This window comes from Podarcis erhardii (genome assembly GCF_964252035.2).
Source record: "Podarcis erhardii genome assembly, chromosome: 6".
NCBI classification, from domain to species: domain Eukaryota; kingdom Metazoa; phylum Chordata; class Lepidosauria; order Squamata; family Lacertidae; genus Podarcis; species Podarcis erhardii.
In genome coordinates this window covers 52,545,781-52,557,715 of record NC_138510.1, presented here as the reverse complement: position 1 = coordinate 52,557,715, position 11,935 = coordinate 52,545,781, and the positions used below count along the sequence as shown (strand labels likewise).

The following is an 11,935-nucleotide window of genomic DNA, read 5'->3' as shown; positions in this document are numbered from 1 at the left end:
GCTTTTTCCCGACACCCCCCGCTTTGGGGCGCGAAGAGGCTTTCGGGAAATGCAGTCCCGGTGACTTCTCCCCTCACAGTAGCCGCTAGGCCTTACGGACTTTCCTCTCCAGAAACCTCCGCGGCGGAGCGGAAGGCGGAACCTGCCTCGGGGTTTTTAGCGGTTTCGGACGTGCGTGTTCGAATCCTTTGCCTTCGGAGAGGGGGTCTGGCTGCGGGTCCAGGCAAGGCCGGCGCGGCTTTTCGCCCCCGACCCTCCGTTCCCTTGGCCTCCGTTTGGTCGGGGCAGCCGGGAGCGCTAGTGAGTGGGGCCTGGCTTGGCTGTCCTCATAGCGGAGAGGCTGACGTGGTTCCTGAGCCAGCCCTCCAGACTGGAGCCACCACCGGCCGTGGCTGGGTTGAGGCGGGCGGGGAGTTCCTCGCTCCCTTGTGGGACCGGCCGAGGGAGACCCTCTCGCCCAGCGCTCCAGAACGTGTCCCGGACACCAGGAAGCGACCTCCCTGGAGGGGCTGCTCTTGGCCGCAGTCTCTAAGGACGGGGGTGGGAAGAGGGCGCCTCCGCTTCCATTTCCCCTCTGCTGAGGAACTGCTTGGTTATCTCTGCCCCTAGAGAGCCATGGTCTATCGTTGACAGAGTTTATGGGCCTCCGGAGCGTTGTGCTTTAGAGCTGTGCTCTTTAAACTGTTGGCACAGTAGTTAAAAGGTGCTTGTGAATCTGTCCCAGAGATGTTGGGTGTCTGATGCTGCATTCCCTTAAAAGGCATTTTTGTGTGTGATGTGAAGGAAACTTGTTAGGCAGTCTTTCTGCAAAAGTGTCTGCATTTCCAAGTCTGTACCTTCCCCACCCCACCCCTCCTTTGCTATGATGAGATTCAGCGTTGCTCACGGGAGAAAAATAAACCGTCTCCTGCTGCTTTTGCAGGCGCTCTTCTCTCCTGCTGGGATTTCTTTCTAGCCAAGGACTCTTCCCGGGTTACAGTTGAGCAGCCAGTGAGTTGTTAAAACATCTTTTTGCTAACAGCATGGATTGGGACACACAGCTCAGCTCTCTCTTGACTGCAGCAGACAGCAACATGGCAAAAATTAAGGCAAGTTTTGTTTGGAGCAACATACTGGTTGAAGAAAAGTGTCTAGTGTAATTGAACAGGGGGGGTGTATGCTGCTAAATATTTAAAAGTTGATCACACCAAAGTTGTGTTCTGCAAGGAGGAAATGTGTTGATGATAGTTTCCAAGAACTAGTCTTTAATAAAATCTGCTGAGTGTTTTGCTGCTGATTGTTAAAGGTGGCTATTACTGTATTTTTCGCTCCATAAGACGCACCTGACCATAAGCTGCACCTAGTTTTTAGAGGAGAAAAACAAGAAAAAAAAATTCTGAACAAAACAGTGGATGTATGATTTTTGTGGTTCATGCTGTAGTCACAGACATGTGTTTTGACGGTGAGTTTGGGGTAGCCCAATGCAAAAATCCTGAGAATCCATGTGGATCCATGCTTTGTAACTACGTTTTTGTGCCATTGCGGCCCCACGAAACAGTGGATGTGTGTGTGTGTGTTTGGTGCAGGCTGTAGCCATGGACATGCTATGTGATCTGATGGTGAATTTGGGGTGACCCAATGCAAAAATCCTGAGGATCCATGTGGATCTGTGGGGTTTTTCTGAGCTTTGGAGCTAACTTATAAGAGCTGTTCATTTGACTCTGTTCCATGACATTCTGGATACAGGTAAAACCATTTTTGTGGGTTTTTATTAATTTTGTTCTGCTTTTAGAAATCACCCTTACTACCTGGGTTCTTGCTGTTAAACTATTTAGTTCTGGGCTTGTATTGCTATTGTAGTTTTGCTATTTTTAGCCTGTGATTTTAAGATACATTGACTATTTTGTACACCAGTTTGGCTATGGCAGCTAAAAAGCACCTTTGAAATCTTATAAATAAAGGTATGGGAATGCTTCTTTGATCTTTGGCCAAGTTAGCAAATGACAGTTGCTGTCGTTACCTGGAAAATGTGGCATTAAGACACTGTGCAGATTTACCTTGCTCTGTGTATTTTACTGTCGTGTCCAATGAAGGCACTATAATGATGAATGAGAACATTTTGTCTTGCCAGTTCTTCTCCAAGTGTTTATGCAGTACTTTCTAACTTAAATTTCATGTAGCATCCCTCAGTGGAAGCAATGTGCATTCATACACTCAAGTGTTAATCTTTCCACTGTTTATTCAAAACAGTGTTATAACTTTCTGTCCCATCTTCTGTTTTTGTTCCAGCAACGTCTGAACACTGCCAGCATCTCTTCCAAAGGTAAGAATGATTGACCTGCATTGTATAATTCTAAAGCACCTTTTGCAGAAAGAAACATCTCTTTAATACTTTGAATTTCTGAAGTTTTGAGATTAGAGAGCTCTTTACTGATTCTACTGTATATAAATCCTGGGAGCAAACAGTGAGAGAAGGCAATTGCCTTCGTGTATTGCTTATAAGCACCTAGAGGCATCTAACTAACTGGCTGCTCCTGCAAACTGAATGAAAGGCTAGATGGAGCTGGGTCTGGTACAGCGAGGTGATTCTTTGAACCTACACATCCACCCCCACCTCTGTTTTCTCCCTTTTCCAACTCTGGATTTGCTTTTTAAAAATGATAGTAAACTCACTTCTACACCATTGGTTGCTATTTATAAAAGCACCTAATATGCATGAGGTGAAGCAGGAAAGTATAGCAAATTCCTGCCCAAATCAAAGGGAGGTAGTATAAAAGGGTTGAAAGCCTACAATAATTAACTTTTGAGTAGGGAGAGGGTTGGAATCCAATAGCCACTGAAGAGAATATTTTAATTTCTTAAAAGTGAGAGAAAGAGGTAACAAGCTGAATACTTAAAAGGAAAGATTTCCATACCAGGGGCTATATGTCCAAGAGCACACATGGACAAGAAATAGCACAGCGGAGTAGGCTGAATGGTGCAATTGAGGTGATTTGGAGAGCAAGCAATGTAGGTAGATACTTTTGACAGTTTCCATACTAAGTGGACCAGTCAGGTTTGTTCCTTTCCATCCCAACAGCTGATCTCTTGCTAGACAGAATAAATACTGAGAGTGCTGCTCTGACTGAGCAACAGACTGGACCACCACCCCTGCATTTCACATGTGGAGCTCACTCATGCTGTAGAATGGCTGCTGAGGAGCTTTCTGCCATCAGCAAGCAATTGCATTCCCAAGCCCAGGTAAGTGACGCTGAAATGATGCACAAGCTACTATGCTATGGTGTAGAGAAAAGCTTTGCTAATACATCTGGGTGCATACACCAGCAAAACCACATGCAAAGTCTTCCACATGAGAAGATAGTGCCATACAGTAGATGGTTGAACTTAAAGCAGACAGATCTGGGTTGTAAATTGTTGTTCGGGCATAAAACTCGCTGTGAGACCTTGGCTAGCCATTGTGCCTCAATTTAGTCTGCATCACTGGATTGTCGTGAAGTTAGAATAGTGGGGAATTCCATGAATTCCAACCCCTGCTCCTTGGAGGAAATGTGAGATTTAAATCATGTAATAGGAAATAATACACGTTCTCAAACCAACAATTTGGTTAGGATTAGTTTTTCTAGTATATTATGTTCCAGCCTAAGGTTTTGAGGGCTCCTTGCTTATATGGTATTTGCTGTTCCCATGACTCTGGTCCTCCTTTCTTTCTCTTAGGTCATAGAATCCCTCACCCAGGCAGTACATCGGCTGAAACAGGAGAAGGAACTGCAGCAGCAGAGTATCAGTCACCTAGAGGGTATGAGAGATTTGTCCAGTTTGGCATTGCCTCTGCCAGATTGCCCTTTCTCCTATTACTGATCTGTTGAAACGTTTCACCTCTAAACCTAAAAGAGCACAAGTTTTATTTATTTTACTTAAAACGTGTATTTTTCTATTTTTGCTTTTTGTATTAAAATGTTCAAAGCAGCTTACAATTACAGTTTGAGAAATATACAAGGTAAAAGCACAAATATGGGAGAGAGCGTGCATGCACAGAAAATGCCTCAGTTCAGGAGGTTTCAAACATCAACAACTCCCAAAAGAGTCATCTTTAGAAGCTGATGGGATGGAGCAGGGTGGACATAAAAAAAGTTCCCCATAGCTGGTGCAACTGCAGAGACGGTTTGTGCTGCAGTCCAGCCTAACATAATTCATCACTGAGACATGAAGGAGAGCCCCTCCAGCAGATTTTAGTGAGTGATAATAATTAGCATTTTTGAATTGGACCCAGAAATGAACAAAAATCCAATGAAACTGTTGGAAGATTCTTCTCTTGCTTAACTGATAATCCTGTTATGAGAAATACCGGTATGTCATGGTACCTAAGAATCCAGCCACTTCTCCACCTCCCTCCTTCCTCATACTTGAATCCACACTTCATTTATGTCTGTCAGCACTCTTGCCAGCTCTATGGTATTCTGATGGGGACAAACCTCTCTTGAATGTGGTCAACAGACTGCCGTGCACCAATGGTGAACGGGCATCAATGTCACTGTATCTGCACAACAGCCAAGGGGAATACTGTTGGCTAATTTCGTCCTGTCCTACTTCATGTTGCAGAGGAGGTGGATCGACTGCAGCACAATTCTCACGGCAGCTTAGACTCAGTGCTGGGAGTCAGGATGGAAGGGCTGAAGACTGAGTTCCGTAGCCTTCGGCAGCAAGTGTTTCAGCAGTCAGATGGTGACTGTACTCCTGATCCTTTTTCCAACCCTGGCATCATGCAAGATATGCGGGAGAGGTCAGCAGTTGAGCTATCTAGTGAAAGTAACTCTGCTTTATGTATAGGGATGTTCGAGATGAGTGGGATAGTGTGGTGATGGACAAAGAACAGTACTTTTCCAAGTATCAACTGCAGATCATTAATTGCTGGAAGAAAGTTGGCATGTCATTTGCAATTTGAGAATGTCTTCAAAGACTTGAATGAACTGTGGCCTCTGCCAAGTTTTCTTGAATGGGGTTGCTGCTGTGCTGGGAAGAATAACAGTTGCTGTTCTAATAACCACTTGCTTGTAGTGAATTGTGCTACCTGAGTGGACCCCTGTAGGTTAGCAATATATTTTTCACGGATTTCTAGCCTATAGAAAGCCAACAATGCAAGAATGCTTGAGCTCTATCTTACCATTTCTCTGGGATTCAGTTTGGCATGGGGCCAATTCTATAAATTTCAAAACTATTAATGTTTTAAAACAGCTGAATTTGGAATGGACTTTGCAGTAAATCCAGAAAAGTGATCCCTGTTGTCTTAATTCTGTTCCTGATTTCCTTCTTACTCTAGTAAGAAAATCTTGTGGCAAGAATATAAGTGCATCAGAAGAGAGATGGAACACCTGAAGCACAAACTAGGCAAGTACTACTTGATGCTCCTGCTCCCCTGGCCTCTGTCCTGTAATAACTATTGGGATAAAGGCTATGTGCCCTGTGGGCCTCATTGGGAAGAGAGAAATATGTACAGAATTGAGAAAATGACATGGCTTATTGCACCCTTTAGATCAACAAGAGGATGATCTGTTCCACCAAGTGTCTGCAACTGATGAGATAAAGAAGACTCAAAGAAGATACTGTCAGGTACGTTGTTAAGAAGGTTCCCTGCTGCTACCCATTCACTTTGTGCTAGTAGTCCGAGGCCCAGCATGGAACATGAAGGGGGGATGCAGTCCCTACCCCAGATATCTAAAATATATTGGACAGACAAGACAGAGATGACTGAAAAATTAGAACAAGGTTACACTATACCTACAAGCTAGATGACTCTAGCACAGGGGTGAAGAACCTTTTTTTGCTTTATCTGGCACCTCCTCGCAGGTCAACAACCTACCCGTCAATTCTATGACATGTTACATGATTGACAGGTGAGTGTCTTGCCCACTAGCGAAAATCCTTGTGTCCAGGAGGAAATGAAGAAAGGGCCATTTTGCAAGCAAAGGCCTTTTCCCTCATGCACTCTGCCTTGGCTTGTGAAAACTCTCTTCCTTTCTTTCAATGCTCACAAAAAGCACCTTCCTTTTGGCTTGCCTTGCCTGTGGTTCCTGCTCATACAGCCAACATGCGGAGTTAAGCTTTGCTTATCAGCTGAGAAGTAAAGGCTTGCAAGTACCTGTTTGTGCAGCCAAGGCAGAATTGAACCCTGCCCACCTGACAGCTGATGCCACTTGGATTTGTCAGCAGATTGACTGGTGGGCATGGTTTGTGGAAAATAGCCTGGTTGGCCAAGATTTGCCCCACCTGCTGCACTAGCAAATATTCAGTTCAAGAAGTAGTCATTCACCTTTGATGCCACTTGTTTAAATACTCTTCCTTCCCTAATGATGGTTTCTTAAGGTATGGAAAGATTCCTGAACTATAACCAGCACCATCAGTCTTGATGTATGTCCTGCCTTTCCGGCTTTCACATTAAAATAGAGTGTGGGCTTAGAGCAAACAAACCGCTATTGGGAAGTAATGATTTAACCTTGGCTTCAAATTGTGAGGTTTTATTTGGAGACAAACCAGAAGTGCTGGTTTGAATGCAAAATGATTTCATTGTTTGTTTTGTTCATGGAGGGAGGAGTCAAGTGGGAGGGTTACAGCTGTATACACAGATGCTTAGCTTGTGCACAGCCTAATTCGCTTAAAACAATAGTTAATGACTTACTACTGCTTCCAAACATTGTGGAAACTTGTGGGCACCTCTTAAGGCCATTATACCACTGTGCTGTGCTTCCCTAGCCTGGGAAAAGCAGTGCAGTGGTATTAGGAATATGGTCACATGTGTTTGCCATTCTGCTTCTGTCTGTGGGTATATGCTAATCTCTGCAGAAGAATACATGAGTGGGAAACTATGGATATACTTTAAAACTAAAAAACAAGCAAATACCCAAAACACTCTTAACTCCCTGCTTATGTTTTTTTTGTGGGGGGGGGATTTCTTTTAAAAACAAAATGAACCCTAAAAGCTTAGGTTAAAACCATAGTTATCTGTCTTCTTATTCCCAGATGCTGGAAGATCTGAAGGACAGTCATAAAGCTCAGACTAAGGATTTGGACAAAGCTAGGATTGAGACCCAGAGCACTCAGAAGGAACTTAGTCATGTCAAGTAGGGAAACACATGTTATGCTGTATGTGCTTCACTTGATAGCTGCCCGTGGTTTCGATGCAGGATTGAGACGTGCATGGTTGCTAAATTATTACCACTGTTTCTCTAATTCAAAAATGGTGTTGTAGATGGTTGCTAGTAGACAATTGTCCACCAGAGGGCCTCCTATTCATTGCATTAGCCTCCAAAAAGGCAGTGATGAGACAAGAATCTTTGAAGGTGCTGCAGAAGGCTAGCAGTTTGCTTTCTTCCCAAACCAGACTTCCCTAATCTGGGGCCTTCCAGAGGTTTTGGACTAATTCCTGACCAGACAGGATGGTAGCAGGTTGAGGAAGACTGCCCTCGTCACCCAATGGTTTGGATATTTCCCATCTCCTTCTCCCTATAGCCACTTGACACCCCAGCCCAGGCCCAAACAACTTCTGTGTAGAGTCAGTTCTTCATGATCAATGTGAAATGGGACTGCTGGGGAAAAGAGAAAGGGAAGTGTTTCTTCTGTTAACTTTACATTGAGCCCATTGAGATCAATCCTAATCCTGGTTTGGGGTGATTCACCCATCCCACATTGCTCAAGAGGGCTCCTGACCTCCCAGACTGACTTTTCAGGGAGCACAGGTGGCTGGAGAAGGCAGGAAACTCTCCTTCTGTGAACTTCCTTATGTTAACTTGCGAACGAGCTCAGTGAATTTGATGATACACTTGGTGCTGTTTAGAGAGGGGTTTCTATCAAGAGAGCTCACAGACATGCCACTTCAAACATCAGCTACCTCTGTCCACTATTTCCTGTTTCTGTCCCTTTTGATTGAGATTAAGTATTTGCTTTTTTGCCTTGCTGCATTTTATAGCTTTTGCCTTGAACTGTAAGAACCTAAGAGCCGTGCTGGTTCAGATTAGAGGTCTGACTGGTCCAGCATTCTGTTTTTGCAGTGATCAGCCAGTAGGGATGGACAGAGATGTCAATTTCAGTTTCCTGTTTATCCATACTTAATTTCAGTTCTTCACATTTCTACATCAGTTTTCCTCTCCCCCCCCCCAAAAAAAAACCCTCATGAAAATTAATCAGAGTGTTAGTGTGATTTTATTTATTAAGTAATATGTACATTTTATATGCAATGTTGCATAATATAAACATTTTTGTATGTTATTTTCCATAGCATATGCATTTGTATGCACACTTTACCTTAGTATGTGCATTTTTGTACACATTACTGGCCTGGGGAACTGCATTGCAAAAATTGGAGGAGCACAAATTGGGAAAGATGGTTGGATTTCAGTTCTCATATTTTTTTGGAAAATCTGAATTAGATAAGGTTGCCTTCGAATGCAAAGTGAATTGAATTTCTTCCCCAGCCCTATCAATCAGATGGCTATGGGAAATCCACAAGTATAGGACATGAGTTCAATAGCACTTTTCTGCATGTGATCTGGGACTGGAGGTAGTACATAGCCTACAAAGACTTAGTAGACATTGATAATCTCATCCATGAACTGCTTGGATCTAATAAGAGGGGATGTACTGAGTGGCACAGTACATGTCCATTTCCTAGTATTCATCTCTTGGGAATGAAAGAACATTCTCCAGCAATTATCACCCAGGTTCACAGAACCTGTAGTGACTGAGTCACATTATAGTGGTTTGAATTCAGAGGATCAAAGTCTTTTCTCTCTAGTTCCTCTTATTTCCCTGTCTTCCTCCCAAACCTATGAATGATTCTAAGTAAGCAACACCAGAGAAGCCATTGAATATATCATTGAAATAAACTTAGCTGCTCTGTCACTGAAGTCAGTCATGGCTTGCTTTTCATTAGCTCATCAAGCATTTCCATTTTAACTGAAGGCTTGATTATTTCACTGCCTACGGATACTTTCGGACATTAAGTGAATCACACAGAGCTGTTATGAGCTTACTTGACTGCATCGCCCAGATTTATGAGGTGCAAGAGTGCCTCATCTCTTATAAATATGTTTCTTCTATCTGCACTAATAATTTATGTGGGCTTTTGAATTTGTTTTAATCAGAAGTACAGTTACTGACCTAAAAGAACAGGTGAAAGGTTTGCACTTGGAGGATGAACTCTACGCTGGTCCACTAAGAGACAAAAACCTCCGTCTAAGTAAGTGCTTGTTCTTAGAACATCTGACACTGAGAGCATCTCTGATTAGGAAAATGGGTGCACATGGGAAGTGTGGCATGAGGGCTCATTTTGCTGCAAGTTTGTGGACTGGGCAGCTGCTGCACATCCATTTGTCAGTCTTGTTGCAAAATAAGCACTCAGATGCATGAAAGAGTATTTGCTTTTTGCTATGGATATATTAACTTTTTGAAGGAAAATATAACATTGTGTAAAATGGCCCTCATTGTACCAGTGTTGCTTCAGCACAACCCATTAGACTCTCATCTTCAGCTGTGAAATATTCTGCTCCTGTAAAATATATACATGGTCAGAGAAGCAGTTCGCTTTTCTCAGTTTTACTCATTTTGGGAGGAATTCAGTGTCACACTATATCAGCTTACCAGGTGGAACGATTCCCTCTCTCCTTCCCCCATGCCCTGACCTGGGGCTTCTCCCAACACTGCTGAAACCAATTGCAGGAGTGCTGGGGGAAAAGATAAGCCCCCTTGCACAGGCTTCCACTGCCAGGACTTGTAAGGTGAATCCTGCCCTATGTATGCATGACACTTTCCACAGATAAACCCAGGTGCCAGCCATATTTTAAATGGAAATAATAAAGCTCTTAATTAGAAAAAAAAGTATACTGGCATTGCATACATGGTCTTGTCTTGAATCGTTGGGACTTTGGACAGTAAGGGCAAGCTCAGTTATTTACTAAGTTGTAAACATTGCTTTGAGACAAAGCTCAGAATTTTAAGTGAGCTGCTAGTCTCCCTAATCTGCCTTGAACTTTGTCCCCTAGGAAAAAAGAGAGTTTTGCTGCATGATGCTACCTTGTCATCCCTTCTCAGTGACGATTCAGCCTCTGAGTTCAGTCTCACAGATGTCAGCTCAGATGAACTCTTTAGTGAACCAGAGATTGCACAACTTGCTGGTGAGCCTGGGTGTAACTCTGAAATATTTACTGAAACCATTACCTAGTGATTGCTCTGGGGCTGTGAAGTTTATCTCTACAAGTTTTTATTTTGAATTGCAGCATTGCCAGAGTACCCTGGAAGAGGAACGGATTGATACTGAAAATACTACTTGCTGTGTTTACTTTTCTTCTGTTTCTGAAATAGCAAAGCCCATATTGCACCACATAGAGGAACCCTCAGTTTTGAGAATAAAGGGATTAACATTCTCATCAAGGGAATTCTTACCCTATTTCATTAAGATGCTTAAGATTCTTGTGCACAGATTCTCTTTAAACCTCTTTGCATTTTGCTTTTTCTCTACCCTAATCCTAGTGACTCAGTCTTTTTGAAGGAAGCTGCTACATTTCTACTGTGTTCTGTTCTGGTGCCCTCAAAGTGTTTTCTCGGATCTTTACTAGAGCTGTTTCCCTCTGTAGAGTTGTCTTTTACCAGAAGATTTTGCACATCTAAGCTCATGCCTAGGGGATGAGCCAAATACAGTGGTACCTCGGGTTAAGTACTTAATTCTTTCCGAAGGTCCGTTCTTAAACTGAAACTGTTCGTAACCTGAAGCACCACTTTGGCTAATGGGGCCTCCCACTGCTACTGCGCCACCAGAACACGATTTCTGTTCTCATGCTGAAGCAAAGTTCGTAACCCGAGGTACTATTTCTGGGTTAGCGGAGTCTGTAACCTGAGGTACCACTGTAATCCTTTGGGTTTTGTAAAGGAAAACCAATCACTCCATAGTTGGGTGCTTGAAGACTCTTCTGAAGCTCTTGACAAATGGGTTTGACACTAGTAATAAATATGAAAGGGAAGCTTATAGATATACTCACTGCTGGCTCAACGGTGATGCTTGTGGATGATCGCATACAAGACTTAACATCTGTACATGTGTTGGTCCTGGAAGACAACACTTTGTCTATTAAAATTTTAACGTATGGAAAAATATGCTGCTGTATAGTAGCTCAGAAAAGTGGTCTACCAGTTTTCTTTCAATCTTTTCATTTTTTTAAACTTCCCCTCTTTTTTTGAAAGCACTTCTTTCTAGCTTATTAATTCTATACTGTTGAATTGCAAAATGTTATAACAATAACCACAAAATAGTCAGATAATTGCTTTGTATTGTACTTGTAGATGACAAGATTTCCATACCAGGCTTGAAGCTGGAAAAGAAGACCCCTGGAGGTGCAGCTGGTGGCACGCTGGACACAGAAGACCTCAGCAGTGAGCTGACTGACACTCCTCCTGAGCTCAACTTGAGTAACCTTTAAAACTTCACCTAAGGATTGCCTCATTCTTTCTAATGAGAAAACAAATTAAAGAGCAGAGAAACATACGTACTGTTCTCACACACACTCAGCTGCCTTTTGTACAGATGCAACATTGAGGTAGAAGGACAGTATTAACCTCAACCTATGACCTGGTGATATTAGCACATGCAAGTATGATGCAGGGGGCTGAAATCATTTGAGAAGGGTGTGTTGTGTGTGTATATATATATATATGTTCTGTTCAGAGATTTCCCAGTGTCCCTTTCTGGAAAAGGAACAATTGCATTGCTGGTCCCTGCGTGTGTGATATGGATCATATCGGCCAGCTTCAAGGAACTGATTATTCTCATCTCTCATAATTTGCAGTGTTTAAATATTGAAATGAAATATTGAGACTGAGCCGCAAGAGAAAATATTCTGGCAAGCAATCCACTTTACCCCAGATTCTGTTAATTCAGGCTTCCTCAACCTCAGCCCTCCAGATGTTTTGGGCC

At 42.9% G+C, this 11,935-nt stretch overlaps 1 protein-coding gene across 1 annotated transcript; it reads left to right on the top strand.

The window, feature by feature from the left end:
* The first annotated feature begins 177 nt into the window (after positions 1 to 177).
* Positions 178 to 11,506, top strand: LOC309343741 (uncharacterized protein). The gene is made up of 12 exons (XM_081865616.1): positions 178 to 300; positions 1,022 to 1,088; positions 2,269 to 2,302; positions 3,059 to 3,219; positions 3,694 to 3,775; positions 4,579 to 4,759; positions 5,297 to 5,364; positions 5,510 to 5,586; positions 6,994 to 7,094; positions 9,114 to 9,208; positions 10,011 to 10,142; positions 11,305 to 11,506. Exons 2-12 carry the CDS (start codon positions 1,023 to 1,025, stop codon positions 11,439 to 11,441), a joined length of 1,134 nt encoding a protein of 377 aa, XP_081721742.1. The 5' UTR covers positions 178 to 300; position 1,022; the 3' UTR covers positions 11,442 to 11,506.
* Positions 11,507 to 11,935: the final 429 nt, after the last annotated feature.

Coding starts and splice junctions, on each gene's coding strand:
- LOC309343741 (XM_081865616.1), top strand. CDS start 1,023: ATGGATTGGGACACACAGCTCAGCTCTCTCTTGACTGCAGCAGACAGC. Junction 3,220..3,693: donor AATTGCATTCCCAAGCCCAG/GTAAGTGACGCT, acceptor TCTTTCTCTTAG/GTCATAGAATCCCTCACCCA. Junction 7,095..9,113: donor AAGGAACTTAGTCATGTCAA/GTAGGGAAACAC, acceptor TGTTTTAATCAG/AAGTACAGTTACTGACCTAA.